General features: G+C 41.4%; 1 protein-coding gene across 1 annotated transcript in view; it reads left to right on the top strand.

The window, feature by feature from the left end:
* crb2a (crumbs cell polarity complex component 2a) overlaps positions 1-24,531 on the top strand; it is an 85,958-nt gene that overhangs the window by 28,986 nt on the left and 32,441 nt on the right. The window contains exons 3-7 of the mRNA XM_072371543.1: positions 788-983; positions 5,185-5,324; positions 15,394-15,564; positions 15,651-15,764; positions 19,475-20,428. Coding sequence (XP_072227644.1) covers positions 788-983; positions 5,185-5,324; positions 15,394-15,564; positions 15,651-15,764; positions 19,475-20,428 — 1,575 coding nt within the window. The remainder of the gene's footprint in view (positions 1-787; positions 984-5,184; positions 5,325-15,393; positions 15,565-15,650; positions 15,765-19,474; positions 20,429-24,531) is intronic.

Genomic DNA, 24,531 nt, shown 5'->3' with positions numbered 1-24,531 from the left:
TTCCAAACCAGCTTGGTGGTGTATTATGGGGACACCACTTTCTGCTTACTCTACAAAGGTGTTAAATGTTTTTTTAAAAATCTATTTTGAGCCACACAAAACAGACCTGTATATTTTTAGAACTTTTCTAAAAAAAAAAAAAAACTGGAAAACTACTGAAATCAATTGCTATTTTTTCTCTACATATCATTAAGAAAATTCTGTGTAGGTTTTTGCAGTTTTTGAAGTCAAATCAGACGATGATGAAATACAAGAATACTACAGACAGATCCTCATCTGTTTGCATTTCTCCTCAGCTCAGTTAACTTGTTTAATAATATCATCGTTATCATTTTAAAAAGATACTGAGCAATGGCAGCATTTTTTTCTCTTGGGCCTTGTGTACTACTCCTCAACACTACTTGGTCATTCAAAAGTGTAAAGTCTTACAGACTGAGAGAAAACATTCACAACTTTCTTTTCTCACCTCAATTATTTCTCCATGAGTTTGAGTCATTGCAGCTTTATATTATCTGTGAGTTCTTGGGTTAGAGCTGTCCCATTTAATTCACTTTAATTTATATCAGTTTGTTTGGAGGATGTAAAGAAAAGATTTTATCAGATTGGATACCTAAAAAAAAAAACATTCATACCAACGCATTATTGTGCTGGTGCTGGTTTACAGAAACAGTACCAAACATTTTATTACAAACAAGGGACCAATTATGAAAACTAGTTTCTTACTGTTGTTTTTTTTTTTCTCAGTGACTTCTAATCAAATGCTGGATATCCCTTCCTTGTCCTCCAGGAGTCAACTGTGAATCTGAAATAGATGAGTGTGAGTCCAACCCATGCCACAATGGAGCCACTTGCCATGATTTGTTTGGCATCTACTTATGTGAGTGTCCACTTGGGTTTGACGGCATCAACTGTGAGGTGGACGTCGATGAATGTGCCAGTAAGCCCTGTCAGAATGGAGCAATCTGCCATGACATGGTGAATAGGTAGGCAAATCAGCTATTTCAGCAGGGTAGGGTCAATACTGTATATAATCTTCTAATCTTGTGGATGGTAAGCCAAAAAGGACGAAGAAAGGGTTTTTAAATGGAAAATTCATCTTTAAATCCCTGCCAGATGGTTTTCTTGAGAAAACCAAAGTAAGAGGGCGACTGTAGCTCAGGAGTAGGTGCAGTTGCCTACCAACCAGAAGGTTGGGTGTCCGGGCTTCCCTGGGCCACAGTTCAAGTGTCTTTTGTTTGAACAGTGAGTCCACAAAGCACTCTCTCTCAGGGGTGGTGGGAGCACATGTGGGTGACTTTGATTACCCCCAAGGTAAATATCCATGTTTTTGTGTAACTAATAACAAACATGTTCATACAGCAACCTAGTGCAGAAGTGCACCAGGGAAAAGGTGAGACTGATAAAGACATTTCACATTTTATGCATGGGGTTATTAACATTTGCACACAGAGACAATCAAGGGCTTGTTAGAAAGATCTTAAGCTGTAGTTTAACCAGCAAAAAACAGCAAGTTACTACCTTTAACCACCAACTAGAAATTATGTTGTGAAGACGGGATTGAAATTGGGGGTGCACATGCTCAATGCACGTCACTGGGAATTATATTAGTACAATTACATGAATAAAGTTACTCACCAAGAAGCCACCCATCGCGCACAGTGCCACCTTGTAATCTGTACCTAACAATGGATGGTAAATGGTAAATGGACTTGTACTTGTATAGCGCTTTTCTAGTCTAACTGACCACTCAAAGCGCTTCACTACATGCCGCATTCACCCCACTTACCCACATTCATACAGCACGTCTTAAGATACTTAACTACGTGCTTTTTCTAATCATTCATACACATTCATACCCCAGTGATACACTGGGAGGCAACGTGGGGTTCAGTGTCTTGCCCAAGGACTCTTCGAACCACCGACCTTCCGATTGGTGGGCAACTGCTCTTCCTCCTGAGCTACAGCCGCCATTCTGTTACTCAGAATGTATGAATCGTGTGTTGAAGCAGACCACTTCACCACAATGTTGGTTAATTGCATTTGTGCATCACATGTGATCTGTGCATTGATCGAATGAAAATGTTACCTGTTGACATATTCAAATTCATCATGTGATGGCGCTTTTATAGCAATGAGTGTGCAGTCGATAACTCCGATTACATTAGGAAAACCGGCTTTCGCTTCAAATTGTGCTTTAATGTTGGGCTGTATAGGCTGTCCTATACAACTGCATTGTATAGGAATTTGATATACTTGCCTGAAATGCTGATAATTCCGTCCCACTCGGCTGGCATGGCTTGGCTCAGGGTCGACTGGCACAGTCCCAATCGGTTGGCCAGCTCCCTCTGGAATGCCCCGGTTACTAGGAATCCCAGTGTGTACATCACCTGTGGACACAAACAGCGCGTGGCTCCTAGCTGTTGCGCTTCAACGCTGGCCGCAGCTCTGCGCACAGTTCCAGGAGGATTGCCCTCAAAACGACTGATGGGCCAGTTGTCATCATGTGCCAGTAAATCCTCTCAGTCTCTGAACACACGCTTTTTACGAATTGCACCATTTGCAATATCCTCCAATACCGTTAAAGCAGCCATTGTTTTTAATGGTATGCATTGCACCGCTTTGTGCATGCTTTTATATCCACTTGTGTAATTGCAGACACATGGGTGTGTTAATTGTTCATCAGTGTTAATTGTTCATGTGTGTCAAATGTGCACATCACTCAGTCTAAGGACAAATTGTGTTCATGATATGCAGTGCATCATACATATGTTCTAGCAGGCTTTGAGGAGGTACTTGGTCTTGGAAAATTGTCACAGGCTCTTTCATTATCCTCCATTTCAGGTAAGCTGCCCTTGTGTGAACGTTATTTGGGCTTTGTAATAGGGCTTAGCACCCATTCTCAGATGTTGGGGACAATGATGATGCATTCCCCCAAACCTGTCATCCTGGCTCTTCTTTGTTTTATTCCACCAATCTATAGTTGTGATGGCAGATTCCATTTTTTGAGGATTAGAAAACTCAACTATTGCAATCCTAATCATATTGCAATCCTCAAGCTGCCAGGCCTCTGGTAGAGGAACTGAGTTTAAAAAGGCAAATGCCCACAAGGGAATGAATGTTGAGTTTCGAGTTTTCGTGTATGTATGTATGTATGTATACCTACCTACCTCACTCAAGACTGCACCACCTGGATTGCCTACAAGAAAGCCTCAATGTTCATATGGATCCTGTAATGCTTGGAACTTGACAACATCAACACGAAACAAAGAGCCCTCATTAAGAACTCAATGGGACTGTTGAACACAACCCTGGTGGCCAATTCCAGGCCAATTGCACATATTAACATGAAGTGTGATATCTATCCACTGCAGCTCTGCATAGGCCTGAACCCCCTCAGCCACATAATCACAAAGAGTGGCTATGGCTACAAAGTGGAGCGACCATCATCCACCTTCTCTACAAGGATGACATTAAGCTGTGTGCCAGGATGTGGCAAGACATCGACTCTCTAATACACGTCACAAGGATATACAGCAAGGACATTGGGATGTCATTCAGTCTAGATAAATGTGTCTGAATAATATCAAAGACAGACAAGGTGAGAAGGACTAAAGGGGTTGAACTACCACCATAGCACATGTTCAGGACAGCAACAAAAACCTAGGGATCACATATGGCAACTATGAGGGAGCCACAAGGAAATAAGCCACAACCAAGTACCTACAAAGAGTAAGGCAGGGCTTGAAGAGTCAGATCAATGAGAAGAACAAGAAGCCATCAATGCCTTTGCCAGTCATCAGATACCCTGCTGGCATGATAATCTGGCCAAAGGAGTAGATAGAAGCCACAAGACAAGAAAGCTCAATGTTTCACCCCAATGCCAGTACCCTGATAGTACACTAAGTGGAAGGAGGGAGGCTGAAGGCAAGTGAGCATCAGAACCGCTATCCAAGATGAAATAACACATATCCAGGTAAACATCAGGAAGATGGCACCCAGTGATGAACTACTAAGTGAGTCTCTCGGGCTGCTGAAACCCAGGGGAGGCAAGGAGGAAGAGGTGGAACTATCATGGAAGGATAAGCCTCTGTACAGTAAAAGTGTCTAAAATCCAGTTCTATCAGCGGCTAGAAAAGGATGGTCTGAGAGACCGTACAGAGGCATTAATCATGGCAGCTCAAGAACAGGCCCTGAACTCAAGAGTATTCGAGGCCGAGGTCTATCACAGCAGACAGGACCCCAGGTGCAGGATGTGCAAACAGGCCTCTGAGACAGTCCAGCACATAGTAGTGGGGTGTAACAAGCAAGCAGGTGCTGAATAAATGGAACACCATAACCCAGTGGCGAGTATAGTGTACAGGAATATCTGTGCCAAGTATGGTTTGAAAGTCCCAAAGTGAAAGTGGAAGATACCTCCAAAGGTTGTGGAGAATGACAAAGGTAAGATTCTGTGGGATTTCAAGATCCAAGTTAAACAGGTCATGGCTAACCAACCGGGCACTGTCGGGGTCGACAAACTGCAGAAGAGGGCAGGAGTAAATAAAGTGACTGTATATGCACATATATATCCTGTATATATATCCTGGACCGTGTCCCTCGGGGAGTCCTGTGGGGGTGCTCCGGGAGTATGGAGTGCCGAACATCTTTATAGGGGCTGTTTGGTGTCTGTATGACAGAGTCAGAGTTTGGTCCGCATTGCCGGCACTAAGTTGGACGTGTTTCCGGTGAGGGTTGGACTCCGTCAGGGCTGCCCTTTATAACAGATTCTGTTCATAATTTTTATGGCCTGTGAATGCCTCGGAGTCCTCCCGGAAAAGCTGGAAGAAGTGGTCGGGGACAGGGACGTTTGGGTTTCTCTGCTCAAGCTGCCGGAGAAGCGGCAGATAATGGATGGATGTGTGTGTGTGTCATTGTTAATGCTGTCCAAAATAAGCACAAAATGATTGCTACTGTCTCTTATATTTATTAGACAAAGTGCTAGAATTGCAATTACTGTAGAAAAGGTCAAATTGAAAATATGAGAAATTTCATCTGTTACTTGTTGTCACTTAATTTACAATGATCTTTGATTATTGTTAGGCTTTGATTATTGAAATAAAACTTCTTAAAACATTTTTTTACTACATCTGAAACATTTAGAACTTTCATAACCTGCTGCATTGACACTCATTTTGCCATTTTCAGCTATGAATGTGACTGCAGAGATACAGGATATGAGGGCAACCATTGTGAAATGGATATCCCAGAGTGTGCCTCTCATCCCTGCCAGCATGGTTCCACGTGTCTGGAGGAAGTCAAAGGATACACCTGCCTGTGCTGGCTAGGTAATGAGCAACATGCTGCACTCTGGGTCACTGTTCATCTGAGTCCATAGCATCTCTGTCTTTTGGTTGTAACACAACCATTATTTTCAGACTGAAAAGGCCACAGAAAATTAATAATTTTACCTGCACGGTGGTGATTATTTCTATTTCCTTCTAAAGCCATATTTTGAATATGGGACTTTTATCACATGCTACTTGACAACATACCAATACAACAAGTTTGGAGCTCCCCATCGCACAATGCTCTCAGCTAAATCTTGGAGAGTATTTTGTTACTAATTTTAGATGGTAACAATAACATAAGTAGGATAAACAGTATGTTACTACGGCTTTAGCTAGTTTCCATGCACGAGGCAGCCAAGATAGAAGGCAGAATATGAGAGGGTTTTGTAGTCTATTCCTGATTATACTGCCTGTTGTCAACTCAGAAATTCCAACTTTCCTGTGCAAACAGAGCTCCCCAGAAGCCATGCCAATAGAAAATGTAAATATGACATTACTCTCAGTAAAGTTACATGTACAGTTTAGCTGTGGTTACAGCATAACTTGGGCAGGTATTTGGACCACTGTCCTTGTCCCAGTAAACATGCACAGGAGTGGAATCAAGTTATCAAAATAAAGTAAGTCTTGTGTCACAATACTGGGAACTGCTTGAAAAAAGATCAGAAATGATCTGCCACTTCTAACTTTTCCTGTGGAAGATCAATGTACATGTAAGGATAGGTTAATTCACTGCACAGATATTGTCTTTAAAGGGGACATATTATGCAAAAATAAGTTTTGCAGCTCTTCTACACAAATATATTTGAATTCAGGGTGCATACAAAAAAAATGTTTATCAGATATATGAGGTATGATGTTAGACTCTATGTTCCTCTGCCGCTGAGGTGCTTCAAATGTCAGAAATATGAGCATGTAGCGGCAGTATGTAAGGGCAAACAAAGGTATGGGAGATGTGCAGGGAGCATGAATATGGGAAATGTGAAAGAGGAGCTAAACTGAAGTGCTGAAACTGCGGAGGGGAGCATACTTCTGCATATAGAGGGTGTGAAGTCAGTAAAAGAGAAGAAGTGGTGCAGCGAGTGAAAACATATGGGTTACATATGCGGAAGCGGCCAGAAAGGTAGGCATACAGTCAAACAACAGTAATGTTAAAATGGCAGACAAGCATGAAAAAAGAGCATGTGAGGGATGTAGAGGAATCAAAGAGGCTGCTGATTGTGGAGAAAAGGCAGTTTATATTGTTCATGGTTGAGGTGATTAATTGTACTGCGCAAATAGACAAGAAAACAGAAAAAATCTAAATAATAGTGAAAGCAGCAGAGAAGTGTCTGTGAGTTGAGGCCATTGGGTAGGAGGAAGTGGAAGACGTGTTGAACGGAGGCTCACCCAGTTCACAGACACCATCACAGTCATCTTTATGGGGTGGTGGAGCATCATAATCATAAGTATATTGCAGTGGAATGCAAGAAGTCTAGTAGCTAATGGGCAAGGTCTTAAAAGGTTTGTCTCAGATATGCAGGATAAACCAAGTATAATTTGTATTCAAGAAACATGATTGAGAGTGCAATGGGATTTCATAATACAAGGATACACGGCTATAGGGAAAGACAGAAAGATGGGGATAGGTGGTGGGGTGGCCATTTTTGTTAGAAATGGAACATGGTTAAGTGATGTTCAATTAGGGAAAGAATGTGAGTCCATAACAATAAAAATTTGGACAGGGAAATATGAGCTAGCGATAATTAATTAATATAATCCATGCAAAAAAGATAAGTGTAGATGTATTGAATATGGTGTTGGGGGAAGTGCAGGGGAAAGTAGTGTAGTGTGGAGATTTCAATGCATATAGAACTCTATGGGGGAGTGAAAGAACTGATGCAAATGGTTCAATAATAGAAGAATTTATAGAAGATAAAGGATTAGTATGTATGAATGACAGGAGGGGAACGAGGTATGACAAAATAAGGAGAGTGTGATTGATTTAATGATGACATGAAATTAAATAGCAGGTATCACTAAATGGGAGGTGCTAAATGAAACATTAGTGGGTAGTGACCGCTATCCAATTATTATTAAGATTGGAGTAGAGTTGCAACAGGACGAAGACCAGAGATTACCAAGATGGAAGATTCATAAAGCTAATTGGGGACTCTTTCAAGGAGTAGAAACAGATTTGAACAATTATTCAAAGAGGAATGGGAAGATGTAGATAATTTGAATAAGGCAATAGTCACAGCTGTAAAAAAAAATCAGCAAATGAGTTGATACCAAAAGTATCAGGATTCAGAAACAAAAAGAATATACCATGGTGGGATGAAAATTGCCGACAAGCAATTAAAGCACGGAATAGGGCATTTAGGCTGTTAAAGAAACAACATTCAATGGAGTCATTAGTTCAGTGTAAAAGGTCACAAGTGGGGTCAGAAGGACGATTAGAGCAGCTAAGCATGCATGCTGGAGGAAATATTGTAGTGAGATAGGCCAGGAGGTAAAGTGGTCAGATGTGTGGGGAATGATCAGGAAAATGAGTGGAATAAGAAGGAATATCACAATCCCAATACTAACAAGTAACAGTTGAACAGCAGTTAGTGGTGTAGAAAAGGCGATGCTATTGGTTGAAACACTAATTAAAGTTCATTGTTCAGAAAATCTATCAGCAGAGGCCAAGCAGCAAAGGAGTATTATGCTGGCACAAAATACATGGGTTAACAAGAAAAAACTAACTACGGAAGAGAATCTGGATCTTCCATTCAGTATATATGAATTAAGGGGTTCCATCTCCAGCACCCGACAGTCAGCGCCAGGGAAAGATGACATTTGCTACTGTATGTTAGATAACATGGATGATAGGTCACTTGAGGTAATACTGAAGTTAATTAACAGAATATGGGATTTAAGGGAGATTCCAGCTGCATGGAAGCAGTCGGTTATAATGCCAATTTTAAAACCAGGTAAAGCTGCATCAGATCCATCAAGCTACAGACCAATTGCTCTAACATCTCAATTAGGGAAAACTATGAAAAGATGGTAATAGAGAGGTTGAAGTATTTCATAGAAAGTAGAGATTTATTTTCTTCATATCAGAGTGGGTTTCGTAAAGGGAGAAATGCAATGGATTCAATACTGTGCTTAGAATCAGAAATTAGGAAAGCACAGACAAATAAAGAGATAGTAGTTGCTGTGTTTTTTTAAATAGAGAAAGTGTATGACATGTTGTGGAAAGAAGGCCCGCAAATCAAACTGGATAAGTTGGGTGTTGGGCTTCCTGTTTGGGAGGACGATAGAGGTCAGAGTAGGGAAAGAGTACTCACCAGTATATATGGTTGAAAATGGAATGCCAACGGGGAGTGTATGCAGCCCAATATTCTTTAATTGTATGATTAATGACATATTTGAGGAGGTGGGGGGAGGAATAAGTAAATCATTATTTGCTGATGATGGGGCATTATGGGTGAGGTGAAGGAATCAGAAATATCTGCAGAAGAAGCTGCAGGCTGCAGTTGATACAGTGGAGCAGTGGTCAAATAGGTGGGGATTTAAGCTAGCAGTGACAAAAACACAAGTGATGTGTTTTGCAAAACTGTATAAAGAAATATCAATAAAGTTATATGGTGAAACACTGGAGCAAGTTAAAGTCATTAGTTTTTTGGGAATGCTGTTTGATGAAAAGCTTACCTGGAGGCAGCACATTGAGAGGACAAAAGATAAGTGTAAAAATGTTAATAACCTCTTGAGATGCTTATCAGGTTGTGATTGGGGTGCAACCAGGAAGTCTCTATTAAATATATATATATATATATATATATATATATATATATATATATAAATATATAAATATATATAAAACCACGATGAGCGTTAGATTATATTATGGGAGTGTTGCATATATGTCAGCAGCAGAAAGTCACTTTAAGAAGCTGGATGTGGCGCAAGCTAAAGGACTCAGGATATGTAGTGGGGCGTTTAAGACCTCTCCAGTTGCAGCTCTGCAAGTTGAGATGGGGGAAGAACCTCTAAGAATAAGAAGGACCAAGCTCATGTTGGCATACTGGGTGTATCTGCAGGGCCATAAAAGATCTCATCCAGTAAAGAATATACTAGAGAACTGTTCAAACTTGGCAGGATTGGTAATGTATAGGGAGAAAGTATTGGGTTATGTGACCAGGCCCACATTAAAGCACCATGGGCCCCGGGGCTAACCACTTTCTCAAGGCCCTCCACGCCACCGCCACTGTGAATACATACTTATAATACATAAAATAATGCTTCAAGAATCACTGCAGTATAACTTTGACTGTAACAAAACATTTAATGTCAAAGAATTTTACATAGCTCTACATATCTCTCTACAGAAATTGAATTAACATACTCATACGACACTATGAGCGCTTTGTGTATATCCACTCCCGCCCGCACCCACAAAACTTTGAGAATTTATGCCCGCACAATAATAGAAATGCATTGAATTTGTGTCTTCTCCTGTCCCGCCGGAGAAAACATGTCATTTTATTGGCTATTAATAAAGAGATTCATGGACAAATGAGAAACTTCTCCAAATGTCAGACTTGCCTTGCTTTGTCTTTGTGCTGTAAAGACCTTTGAGTTTCCTTTCCACATCATTTGTTGACATCCTGTCGCTAGGATACATCCCGATTCCGCAGTGTTTTTTTTAGCCCCCCACTTTACTGGCATTTATTTATTTTTTCTCTAGCCTTGCGTTGGGCCCCCTACGTCGCTTGAGCACCGTTAACCCCGTGCATTAATACTGACCTGTATGTGACGTGCAGTATATATCAAATGTTCCTCTACCAGAAATTCATCCCTGGCTGTTCCAGATGCCGTCAGTATATTTCAATATTCAGTAAAAGCTCAAAAAGAAGACAAGACAGGGAGTTACTGGAGTCATGGTGCAAAAGTATATTGAACAGAATTATGCAAATAGTGTAGTCATATTCACATATGGATCAAAAGAGCTGGAGCTGCGATTTACATCCCAGAGTTCAAAGTGGCAATTAAGAAAAGAACATGTATCAGTTATACAGTTGAACTTCTGGCTATCACACTTGCAATAAAATGGTTAGGGGACAACAGAGACAACAAGGCTAATGCACTCATGGCATCAGATAGCTGGGCAGCACTCAGCAGTATTAAGACCATGAAGTCATGCAGGCAAGATCTAATCATTGAAATCCATCAAATGCTGTACGGCCTTCATAACAGGGGTAGGACGGTCTGTTTTCTGTGGGTTCCTGCTCATGCAATGAGGATGCAGATATACTCAACAAAGATAACAACTTCAGTTTTGTCTGAATTTAGAAGCAGACAGTTCTGAAAATCTATCTGATATCTATCAGATAAATATGACTTAAACAAACCTAATGCAGTTCCTTTAATCCCAATAACTAGTTCAAGTCTCTGTAACAGAATGCTGTGATCGATCGTATCAAATGCAGCACTGAGATCCAACAGGACAAGCACAGAAACAAGTCCGCTATCAGTAGCTAAGAGGAGATCATTGGTAACTTTAACCAGTGCTGTTTCTGTGCTATGATGCACTGTGAATCCTGACTGAAACTCTTCAAACAGATTATTTCTATATAAATGATCACAAAGTTGAGCTGCAACCATTTTTTCAAAAACTTTAGAAAAAAAAGGGAGATTGGATATAGGTCGATAATTAGCAAACACTTCTGAATCAAGAGTAGGTTTTTTAAGTAAAGGTTTAATTACAGCCAATACAATACTTCCAATAAGGAAGTGTCAATTAAGGGGAAAACCTCCTTAAACAGTCTGGTTGGGATTGGGTCTAAAATACAAGTTGATGGTTTAGAAAAGACTATTGCTGTTGTTAGCTCAGAGAGATCAACTGGGATCAAACTCCTAAAAATAATGGGTGTGTCAGTCTTAAATTTAGGACTCCTAATTTTTTTCACTAAGAGCAATTCACAAAGGATTTTAGGCCTAAAAGTAGCACCTAACTCTCGGAGCGCTTAAAATTCTTCGAGAGGATTTCTAACTCAGTAAGACCTGTTCACAAATAATCAGAAAATGGCTGCAGTGAGGCAAAATGTATTGGAGACAATGGAGGACTGCGAATTGATGAAGCGATATAGGCTAGATTGTGAGGGTATTAAACTTGTGGTAGAATTAGTGCGGGATGCAATAATGTCCCCGACTAATAGAAATAACCTGACCAGTCTGGAGACTAAATGTTTGGCAACACTACGATATTCAGCAACAGGAAAAATGCAACTTTGCAATGCCGACGATTTAGGAATATCGCAACCATCAGTCAGCCGTGCCATAAACCAAACCATCAACGCGCTCTTTAGACCACATATCATACAACAGTTTATCCTTTGGACAATCAGCAACTACACAGGCTCACAGCCAACTTTATGGCAATTGCAGGCAATCCCTGTGTGGTCGGTGCTATTGACGGGACGCTAATCAAAATAATTGCGCCATCAGTAGACGAGGATGTGTCTGTCAATCGAAAGAAAGTCCACTCCATCACCACGCAGGTTGTTTTTGATGCAATTTTTTACATTCTTCATGTTGTTACAAAGTGATCGACCCATGATTCACGTATTTTAATGGAGAGCGGTCTGAGGCAGCTTTTTGAGAGGCACCATGTACCAGTTGGCTGTCACTTGCTGGGTGACAGTGGCTATCCCTGTAAAACGTGGCTCTTGACACCCTATCTCAATCCACAACCGGGACTGCAGTTATAACATGTAAATGATTACACAGATTACGCTCAGCCCTATGCGTAAAAACATTGTATTGGCTCATTGTCGCCTTTTATTTTATTTGAATCCATATTTAGTATTGTTTACTGTTTACCCAGAGCCAAATTTCCCCTAAATAATCCCTCTCCTGTCAAGCACAAACTGGGCCAGCAGTAACAATTAGTCCTGGCATGGGAGCAATTAGGCTTTCTCTTGCGTTTGACGGTGTCTTCACTTGTTTCACTCATCATGACTTGAACGACTATTTAAAAGGTTTAAATGCTGGAAATATGCTCATTGATAATTGATCATTTGCAGGGTGCAAATTAATTACCTCGATGATTTAACGCAATTGACATATTTGTATTCTTGGCTTTCTCTCTGTCTTTAACGTGCATAATGTCATTATCATAGGGATTATTCTTATTCTCTTTTATCAGTGATGAATAATAAGCAGTTCTAGCTTTACAAAGGGCTTTCTTATACGTTATTAAACTATCTTTCCAGACTAATTGAGACTCTTCTAAATTAGAGGAACTCTACAGCTTTCTTGCAGTCTGCTTTAAAGCAGGCAGCTGTGAATTATACCAAGTAGCCAACCTATTCTGACTGATTAACTTCCTTTTCAGAGGGGCAACATTGTCCAGTGTTGTACGCATTGAAACTATAGTGCTGTCAACAAGAGAGTCAAGTTCTACTGGAGTAAAATTTAGGTAGCCGTCCTCTGTCATATCTGCACATGGCAGTGAAGAAAAGGATGATGGAATTAACTCTTTAAATCTGGTTACAGCATTCTCTGATAGACACCTTCTATATGTAAAATTATTCTCAGAAGCTGTAAAGTCAAGTAATGTAAATTCAAAAGTTATTAAAAAATGGTCAGACAAGACAGGGTTATGAGGGAACACTGTTAACTGTTCACTCTCAATGCCATAAGTCAGCACAAGGTCAAGGGTGTGATTAAGGCAGTGAGTAGGTCTGTGAGAAAATCCAATAGTCTAATACAGAATTAAAGTTAATATTTAGGCTGTCATTTTCAACATCTACATGAATATTAAAGTCACCCACTACAACGACTTTATCTGTACTCAGCACTAACTGTGATAAAAACTCTGAGAATTCAGACAGAAACTCAGAATAAAGGCCAGGTGAACAAACACAAGAGGTTTTTGTGATTTCCACTTTGGGAAAAACTGAGAATCAGAGATTCAAAAGAGCTAAAACTAATCTTGGGTCTAGGACTGATTAGTAACCCTGATCTGAAGATAGCTGCCACTCCTCCTCCTCTGCCTGTGGTTGGAGGAACGTGAACATTTAAATAGTCAGAGGGAGTTGATTCATTAATGCTAACATGATCCTCCTGCTGCAGCCAGGTTTCTGTAAGACAAAATATATCAATATGATGATCACAGATCAAATCATTCACTAACAGAGACTTGGAATGGAGAGATCTAATATTCAGCAAACCACATTTAATAGTTTAATGTTCTTGTTCAGTTAAATTTTTTGTTTAAATTTTTTTAGTTTTTCTGAATTCACTCGTATTGTGTTTATTGATTTATTTAATTTGGGTGGTGTGGGAGCAGACACAGTCATTATGGGGTTTTGGGGGGTACACCACGTGGGAAGCCCCAGAGAAGTGTGTAAGACTAAAATTCTGCATCTTGGTCTCTTTTGGATGATTAATAAATTCATCCATATTTCTAGAAAAGAGAGCTGGCCCTTCCAAAGTGGGATGGATGCCGTCTCTCCTCATCAGACCAGGTTTTCTCCAGAAAGATTATTATCTATGTAGCCCACCTTGTTTGCTGGACACCATCTAGACACCCAGCGGTCGAAAGATGACATGCAGTTAAACATGTCATCACTGGTCAGATTTGGCAGGGGTCCAGAGAAAACTATGGAGTCCGACATTGTTTTGAATGAAATTAATGAAATTTTTATTGTCATTATACATGAGTACAATGAAAATTAGCCCGACAGCATATGCATGCGCCAACTTTAAAGAGTTGCACAGAGTGGGGGGAGAGGGAGAAAGGGGAGGATAAACAAAGGGAGAGGGGAGGGGGTAAACCACAGCGTCCAGACTATGCTCCTTAGGGAGTACAATGTGGGGCTGGGAAAAAACCTCAGCAATATCAAAAACTCACCATCCAACATAGACTCAAAAACATAAGCCAACATTTACTCGCTTCACACATAAAAACGCAAAAACAACTTCAAGGCGTGGGATGGGGATAAAGCCAGAGAGTTGCTATGTCTGGCTCTCAACCAATGTCTCAGTTCACAGGATGTCATCGTAATACCACAGCAGGTTGCCATGGAGAAGTCCTTGATTTAGTCCCAGACGGAGTCAACAATCACCAGGTGTCCGTGAAGAAAGGGAGGAGGGAAAAGAGTTAAGAGCATCTCGCAGCAGCGATCTCAGAAGGGGGTTATTACAGCCTTGGCCAAGGCCGATGCCAGGAGAGCAGGAATACAGATTAGATTATGATTGTTGGGTTAGGGCGAGTAGTCGTATTTCAATGGACATGACTTACTCTGTTTGTCCATTCTGGTCACAAAAATGATCCATACGCCTTTGCAAAGCCAAAAGCTTCTCCAAGATGTTTTCCATATTGCAGTTAATGACCAAAGTCTGAGCGCCAACAGCTCTGCCCACTGCTTCAAACATGTCGGGCAGCTTGGGGCCTTTGACCGCTGTCTTCAACTTCTGAATTTTTTTATACACCAGGGCAATGCCTAATCCCATCAGCAGATAGCCCGTTATCATGGTTCCAAATATGTAAAGATCCTCGATGTCCTCAACGGAAATAATCGCCAGACACACGACCCTCCAATGCTCCCAGGAGTCCATCATGTAACCAGTGGCGAACGTTCCATCAGGACAGACAGGTTCCCCCGGACCCGAATTTCTAATTCTGTCAATTGCCCTTGGTAATTGGTAAATTGGTAAAATTACACACAGATGCAACATTAATTTTAGTGACCTCCGATCGGTGTAACCGGGTGTCATTACCTGGTTCACCGACGTGAATAACTATTTTACCGTATGTACCCTTACCCTTGCCAGTAGTTTCTAATAGGATTCTATGTCGCCCGCTCTGGCCCCTGGAATACATTTGACTATGGTCGCTGGTGTCGCTAATGCCACGTTTCTGACTATAGAGCTGCCAATTACCAGGGTTTTGTCTTCAGTGGGTGTGTTGCTGAGTGGGGAAAATCTATTTGAAACGTGGACAGGTTGATGGTGAACCACGGAAATATATAAGTACATATGTGTGTTTAGTATGAGTATGGCAGACATGGTGAAATATTTTTTTTTCTATCTCTAGGTTATAAAGGACCCAACTGTGAAGTTGATATTAATGAGTGTGCTGAGCAACCCTGTGAAAATAATGGGGAGTGTTTTGAGCGCTCAGATCCTTCTCATTGGGAGCTGGACTGGGAGCTTAGTTTTGCAGATGCAGCTGGTTATATTTGCCAGTGCCAGCCAGGTTTTGCAGGTCAGTAAAGGCAAATTAATCTATCAGTAAATAATCTCACTTATTGTCAATAGTCTCATTAACCTCTGCTTTGTTTTGCATCACAGGAGAGAACTGCTCTGTAAACATTGATGAGTGTGAGTCTGAACCCTGTAAGAATGGAGGCACTTGTGAGGATGAGATCAATGGTTACACCTGTATATGCTCTGATGGATTTTTAGGTAAGTTTCCTGACCTGTAACGCTCAGACAGAATCATCAGGTGGATGATAACCTATGGGGTATGTCCTCTGCTCAAGGCTGGTTAAGTTTGTGGTTACGGCTTCTTTATTCCCAGATAGCATCTGAAGTTATGACAAGAAAGCATATTATATGTCACTTGTAGACAAACAGCACATTCTCTGTCTGAAAATACAGCTATACATTCGCGGATCTCAAGGAATCTAAATATCTTCCGAAGGACACTGACTTTCACCAAACTGTTGAGTTGAGTAGATAAACATATTTCATGCCAGAAAGAAGGTCTAGGTTTAAAAATACTGAAGTTCCCCTTTAAAATGGGGAGGAAGGAGAAATGCAGCAGAGCTAGCCCCACTGCTCGCAGACAGCAGAGACTCTCCAAAAATTAAGAGCCAAGCAACCATGCAGCACTGGGAATTAGCCGGAACGCCCACCCCCCAAAGCCCTGAGTACTTGTGTGTGAGGTGACCACGGAGTGTGAAGGACCCTGTACATCCATTTAAAGACAGATAGAGAGAGTCATCTGTTTTTGACAATTATCTGTATATTTTTGATAGTAATTTTGGAGTATTGAGGGAACTAGGGACTAGGGAAGTTGTAGGGGTAGTTGGCTGATTTTATATTTGTCACTTATTGTGGATTATTTTCCCTTGTCCTGTCCAGCATTATGGCAGCAGAATTGTAATCTGAATACCTTTTATGCCAAACAGATTTGCTTTGCCAAGGGAAGCTTTACAAATGTAAAGCTCCCCTTGATGCCCATCAACCGCCCATTTATTTATTTTTGTTTACATTATATAACATGTAATAGAGCCGAACCGGACGTGCTTAGTTATGAGTGTATAAGTGTACAGAGCCACAATCCACAGCACCCCCCCCCCCCCCCCCCCCTCCCCCCAGCAATCAGAAGCAGGCACAGAGGGCCACAAGACCCAGGTCACCAGCAGCCTCCACAGAGCACAGAACCCAGGAAGCCCACTGCAGGGACAAACAAGCATCCACCCAGAAGACTGCAGAGGAAGCCCCCGGACAGAGCCCCCATAAGCATAGGGCAGAGGCCCCCCGGGAACCAGGGGCAACAGCCCACCGACCCCGCCAGGCCCAAGCCGCTCAGACATGGGCCGTGCTCCGGACCCGGGCCCCAGGAGCCCGAGCGCCCCCAAACCCCCCGGCAGAGGCCCCACCCAATACCCAGGAGGGCCAAGCGCCCCAGACAGCCACACAGTGGGTCAGCGCCTGCCCCAGCGCCCCTGGCCAAGTGCTCTGGGAGTCAAGGCGTGCCCACAGGTGGGTGAAGTCGCGAGCAGCGGGGAGAGGCAACGCCGCCCCCCCATCGGGAGAAGCACAGGCAGGCCAAGCGACAGCAAGTCCCAGACCCAGGCCCAATCATCACCACACACACTTTCACATCCCATACATCCACACGTCCTCCCTCCCTCGACTCCGCTAGGGTGTGGCGCAGCGGGCACACCAGGGGGCCAGCAGCCCCCCAGCCACCACAGACCCCAAACCAGCAGAATAATTCATCCTCTTGGCCCCTCCCACCCCGAGCAGCAACCAGGAGACAGGGAAGATCCCTCCCCTCACCCTTCTCCCCTCAATATTTTCTAATAGTGAGCAATTAAAATTGAGGGGCAGCCAAACCTGTAGAACTGGGAGCGCGGCCCTCTGGGCAGCCTACATATCCAAAGAGCCCCGCCCACCAGATGCCACTCAGTGCAACCACCCCCCAAGACCTAATGTGTGTGTGTGTGTGTGTTTGATAAGTAGTAATGTCTAAGGTGTGATTAAAACAGAGGCGGGGAACTGCAGAGTGCAACCAAAGGGGACCACCTACGTGGGCCCATCCACTACACCCCACCGAACACACACACGCCCCCAAAACCCTTCATGTGTGAGTGTGTGCTGTGTACAGGAGCCAGAAGGGAGAGGGGTATGGGGATATAGACCGAGGGAGAGAAGCTCCCCCAGAGAGGGCAGCCAGAGCCAGAGACTTATTATGGATTTGAGCTGTTGATATTCTAAAAAATAAAATGCTGCAGCTGATACCATACTGTAAAATTAGTTAGACTTTTGATTATATGTTCTAAACACTTTATTTTGTGGTTGTTCCACCGAGTAAAATTCACCCTTGTTTTATTTTGAAGGATGTCTTGATTGTTTCAGATGGGTGTATGATTACATGGGAGGAGTGAAGGCTTGGATTTTTTTTTTAAATTCCCACTAGGCTGTCAGAGAGGAACTGAAGTTACTGAAATTGAAAGACTTATTATGCTTGATATTTGGGCTAATAAATGGAAAGTTTCAGACTAAATCATCACAAAATGCTTCTTCAAGATTTATATAATTTGGAGATAAATTGTAACCTAATGGCTAAAAAATAATGATGGAAATTGGGTAAATCTAATCTATCACAATCTCTTGTTTTCTGTAAAGTTTTTAAGCCAGTATGTGGTGACTTATTTTTCCAATCTATGTATGAATCTAGAGACTTAAACCAATCAGGAGAATGTTTGATAGGTATCACTGAAAAAAGGTAATTGATTTTTGGTAGGCTCATCATTTTAATGGTGGCAACTCTCCCCATGATTGATATGGTGAAGGAAATTGATTAAATCGTCTTCTATTGTCGTTAGAAGCTGAACATAATTGAGTTTTGTTTGCTCTGAAAACCTTGGGGGAAATGTTTACACTTAAATATCTTACATATCCTGACTGTAGTTGTCACAACCGGGTGAGGTTGTGCGTGGCATGGTGGGAGTTAGGACCCGGATGCAGATATTATAAAAGTAAAACTTAATTATTCAAACACAAAACAACACAAAGCGCAGCTGAGCCCTGTTATGTTAGAGGGCTTCATGGAGTTCTCCTATTGTGAAAGGTGAATCCAAAGCCATAACCTGTTCATGATGTAAGTTTGGAAGGCTGATGTTCCTGAGAAACTGGTCAATGTTATTGTCTAGTATAGTATGTTTGATGAGTATAATTTTTGTAGAAGTCCCTGAAAATTATATTTATTGCATCAGGATCATCTTTAATAAAGGCTATAGTTGTTATTTCTTTCTTTGTTTTTAATTGGACAGACATATTGCTGTTTATACCTAATCCAATCAGCAGATAGCTCGTTATCATGGTTCTGGATATGTAAAGATCCTTGATGTACTCAACGGAAAGAATCGCCAGGCACACGACCCTCCACTTCTCCCAGGAGTCCCTCATGTAACCAGTGGCGAACGTTCCATTAGGGCAGAAAGGTTCCCCCAAACCCGAGCTTCTCGTTGAGAAAATTCTGTCAATTTCGTTGAGAGACCAGTTGACCAAGAAGAAAAGAAGATATTTATTACCTTGGCATAGGGTGCTTTGAATTAGACTTGATTATGTGTGAAAATCTGGCATATGGTTCAAAAGTAACAGTACATGTATGAACACATGTCCAACTTTGACCTAAAGTACTTCTCCTTACTTAAATGAAAATTGTTATGGTGGTTTTCATGTAATGCTGCGTGCACAAATATATATGTACAAACTGACAGACACAAATGTTACTAAGCTAATTATTTTTGTACTTGGCAGAGGTAAAAAATAATTTCACATTTGTTATTATTATGCAACCCTCACTATTCTAGTACATCTCTACAATTATAAAGTGTCAGCTTCTATCATATCTAACAGTAAGTGTCATTTCTCTCCAGGTGAACTGTGTGAATTAAACATTAATGAATGTGAGAGCCAGCCCTGCCAGAATGGTGGCTGGTGTGAAGACAGGAGAGCGTCCTACACGTGTCACTGTCCTGAAGCTGAGCCAGGTGAACTTCCTTGGGGAGGTGATCACTGTGATGTTAAACTCTATGGGTGCCTTAATCACAAATGTCAGAATGGAGCAACCTGCCTTCCGTGGCTAGAGAAAGGAGAACATAGTCACTCATGCTTATGTCCTCATGGCTTCTATGATGAGCAGTGCTCCACAAGAACAACATTCTCCTTGTCTATTCCTGGATTTATTCACATTGAGGTTGTTCTAGAAGAGCCAACTCGCAGAGATGTTGAACACCATGTTCACCGAGGTTTTGGGGTAGAGCTGCGCTTCCGGACAACTGTACCCAATATGTTGCTCTTTTACAGAGGGGATATGGATAACCACCTCCTCCTGGAAATTTTAAATGGTGGTCTTCATGCAAAAGCCTTTTCTGAGGACTCTGAACTGGATGTAACATTTCCTGGCTCGATTAGTGATGGAGACTGGAGGGATGTTAATGTATTTCTGGGTAATGAAGGTCTAGTCTTGATTCTGAAAGGCCCGGACTGTGACGGAGATGGGTGCACAGTTACAGATGGTGATGCAGATGAACCACATTTTAAGCCCTCTGAGGCTTTTACCAATATTTATGTAGGTGGAGCACCAGAGGAGCTTTTGGAGCACTCTTTAAGTGGTGCAGGATTCATTGGCTGTATAGAAGACCTGATTATTGACTTTAAACCTATTCTGCCCGAAACACTTCCAGAAGTCCAAGGCTTTAAACTAGGATGTAGTAAGACTGAATGGTGTAAGCCTGACCCTTGCAATGGGTATGGACGTTGTGTGGACCTGTGGACTAGCTACCAGTGTGACTGCTACCGCCCCTACCACGGTGAAAGCTGTTCTGAAGGTAAGCATTTTTACATTCGTTGTGTTTGGTCAAACTCGTCAAAAGTCTTTTTGATTTAGTCCTAAAAAGTATTCTCTGAAACTTCTCTGAAACCTTATCCAGAATTTTTATTCTAGACTTTTTCATTTTTATCAACCAACACCAGCAGTGAAATATTGCATCGTTGCAAATAGCATTGCAATCGTGACAGAAAAAGAAAGTCGCAAGTAAAACATGTATTGCCCAACAAAATGTGTATAGCTTTTCACAATAAGTGCCGAGTACATGAAATAAAAGAAATACAGTCAAATGTGTATTCAATTCAATTCAATTTTCATTTATATAGCGCCAAATGACAAATGTCATCTCAAAGCACTTCAAAGATACAATCCAATTCAAGCCAATTAGAATTCAATTAATTTTTTTTCAATCAGAATACAATCAAATCCAATCAATTAAATCCCAAATCAGTCCAATTCATACATACAAAGCCCATTTTTTTAAAAAGTAGCCTTGATAAGGAGACCAACAGATTGCACAGAAGCCTCTCTTTGATCCAATCCCCCTTCCCTTCCTGAGCATGTAAGAGACAACTATGGAATGAAAAACCTCACTTTTAACAGAAAGAAACCTCCATCAGAACCAGAGTCAGGAAGGGTAGCCATCAACCAGCTGGGGTTTGAGAGGACAGGAAAGAGGGGACAACAAACACCATAACACCAGGCCAGGAATGCTGAGATAAAGAAACACAATTTAATGACAACAATAATGTTCTATTTACATAGATAAAACAGAGAGTAGAGTGAGGAAAGGTGTATCATGGGAGGTCCCCCAGCAATCTAGGCCTATAGCAGTATAACTATGGGATTGTAGCCAAATTATATATAGCGGACACACGTAGCGTGATGTGATAAGATATAAGGATTTATTCGAAAGTTCTTACTGTCTGAATAAGGCTTATTTTACCTCGTTTTTGGGCACCACCTTTAATCGAAGTAAAAAGACAGAATCTTATGATTCTGGTATGTTAAACTAATAATCAATTATTAATTAATAATTAATACATTCCAGTCTCATAGTCGCTACTCGTGAATTCTCGTTTTGTTGGACTCACACATACGTAAAGAACACATACACAAAAGCCGGTTGATTTTATAGATGTATGTATATATGAACCATTTATTAAAAAGACATGACCAAAGACATGAACCTTAAGACAACAGTAGACATACTTTGAATATGGATGATTATATAAGAAACACTTAGTGAATTGAAAATAACTAAGGGGAGGGGATGGATGGATACCGGAATAATTCAAATAGTCTAGGTTTGTTACTATTTGAATTTAAAGGCTAACAGCTTGGGTTAATTTATCATTTTAACAGTGAATTCTTTCGACACCCACCGCATACCGTCTGAAATGTAAGAACAGGGCAGATCTTAGGTCAGTTCCGAACCACAGGTAATCGCCAGTCCAACTCTCTCGGTTCCGCGTCTTCATTGTGGTTGGCTTTTGGGGACTGGACTGGTCACTCTCCTGCGCCAGAGGACCTCTGGTGGTTTCTGGTGGCTCGGAAGACGAACGGGGTGGTGTGTCAGAATTCACCACAAATAATGACAAAATTGTCCCAGGGTCGAGTTGGTTTTGGTTGCTGACCAACTCTGATGAGGTGAACTTAAATTCAGAAAAGATTGACAAAAAGGTTGAAGCTTTCAAGCTTAACGCTGGCTCTTTGATTGGTCTTGGTGAGCCAAATAGGTGAGGAGGCATGCAGCAGAGTTTAAAATGTGCTATAAAAAGGAGACAGGATGAGAGACGAACAAAAACGCAAAAGATATCTTTGTACTACATTCTTCTCTTTCTGTCTTTGTTCGGACCTTTTTCTTCCGTCTCATCTTCCTCTCCTGCCATTTTCAAAGACTCTTCGCCAGACTCTCATTCCATCAATCTTAAAACTCTCTGCTCTTCATGATTCAATCTCTCTACTCTCTCCAATCTTCTTCTCCGAATTTCTTCAGTTTAATCTTCTCCCTTCTTCTGACTTTTCCTCGCGGTTTCCAGAGTTTGATTTGCGGAGGTGGGGCATGATGTAGGCTTACGCTACACTTCCAGCCAATGGTATGCCTGAAACTGTTGTGACGTCTGCCTGCCTGTTTTGGGTTTGACTATTCAGTACTACGGACCACTAGGGGGCAATGTGGCTCCATAAGCTGATTAGTCATTTTCCAAAATAATGACTTTTTCCGTATCCTTCAACGTACAATCGTGAAAAGGGTATTAAAATACAGCTTGTGATATCACTGAGAACATGAAAGAACATGTACAAAGATATAAAGCACATTAAATACAGTTTCAAGATTCAGCTAAAGCGTGATTCTGGGTGAAAATCCTTTTGAGAGGTCCATGCAGCTGACTCACTGGCTTGGATCAGAGTTAGGGCAAACTGTCACCATTGTTTACTTTGACCCAGATAGGGTCAGAAGTGTCCTGTTCTGGTTTTCTTCAATACTCTCCTGAGAGGGTCTGTTGTTTGTTCAGCTTAGTTAGCACTAAGTCATAAATGCATTCACATAAATTTATGGCATAGGTCTGTGGAAAGGGGCTGAGAAACTCTCCAAAATGCTTTCATAGGCAAAGGGTGTAAATTTCTCTTCTTTGATGTAGAAATCCCCCATCTGGTATTTCCACACTGACCATCCCCACAAAAGAATGTTGCAGTCATATAAAGTCTTGTCAAGTAAACACTTGAGTTCTCTACAGGATGTTTCATAGTCACCTGAGCCACCCCTAACTACAAACTTTGTCAAAAAGGAAAGTTTTAAGCCTAATTTTAAGGTAGAGAGGGTGTCTGCTTCCTGGACATATACTGGCAACTGGTTCCATAAGAGAGGGGCCTGATAACTGAAGGCTCCGCGTCCCATTCTACTCTAGGAAGCATAAATAAAACTGCAGTTTGAGAGCAAAGTGCTCTGTTGAGAAAATATTGCACAATGAGCTCTTTAATGTCTGATGGTATGATGGTCCAAAAGAATCAGCAAATGCTAACTGCAGCTTATTCACAAAATCAACATTCAGCAACTGAATCTGAATTGGGTGGCAAAGCCATGTTACAGGCTCTCTCTGATGATTGAGGTGTGATTATGGCAGACACTCTTTATCTGTTTTTGTACTTTTTTCTTAGATGACCAGTACACTGTACAATATAATGTAATTTAGCAGAAGAAAAAGCGAGTAGGTGAGGTGCTTTCTCTTAAGCACAGGATTTACCCATCTCAGCCAACAGGTTCAAGTTCAAGTCCAATTTTTACCTTGACACTACCTTATACCACAGTTCACCTACAGTACTACAGGTCGCTGTTGGGAAAAAATGCCAGGCCCTTAGTCCTGAGTGAGGCCCAGTGAAACTGTGCTTAAACCCATTAGTGGTTGTGGAAGGAAATGGCTTGCACTTGTGGCTATTGTAATCACAAGTGGAATACTACAGACGTTAATCAGATGGGAGGCCAGTTAGGGCTTCCAGCAGAGAAGTATATACATTGAATTCACAGAAATAATTTTTACTGACACACCCTTTCAAGTCACAATCAAACAAGTTCAGGTTTCACAAAAATTTCTGGCTTCTCAACTCCATATTTGTAGTGTTTTCAGGCAACACTGAACCTTACATCTTCTTCCTGTTCCAGAGTGTGCATGTTTGTTTTTACATCATTATGATGAATGATAATGATATTTCAGGCTCACCTGAGCCACCCCTAACTATAAACTTTATCGAAAAGGAAAGTTTTAAGCCTAGTCTTAAAGGTAGAGAGGGTGTCTGCTTCCCAGACATATACTGACAGTTTGTACCACAAGAGAGGGGCCTGATAACTGAAGACTCTGCCTCCCGTTCTACTTTTAGAAACTCTGGGAACCACAAGTAAACCTGCAGTTTGGGAGTGAAGTGCTCTGTTAGGAAAAATATCTTAGAATGGGATCTTTAAGATATGATGGATCTTGGTCATTAAGAGCTTTATATGTGAGGAGAAGAACCTTAAATTCTATTCTGAATTTAACAGGGAGCCAATGAAAAGAAGCTAAAACTGGAGAAACATGATCTCTCCTGTTAGTTCTCATCAGAACTTGG

The sequence above is a fragment of the Leuresthes tenuis genome, unplaced genomic scaffold (genome assembly GCF_036924035.1).
Source record: "Leuresthes tenuis unplaced genomic scaffold, fLeuTen1.0.hap1 SCAF_19, whole genome shotgun sequence".
NCBI lineage: Eukaryota > Metazoa > Chordata > Actinopteri > Atheriniformes > Atherinopsidae > Leuresthes > Leuresthes tenuis.
This window is presented reverse-complemented; position numbering and strand designations above follow the sequence as displayed.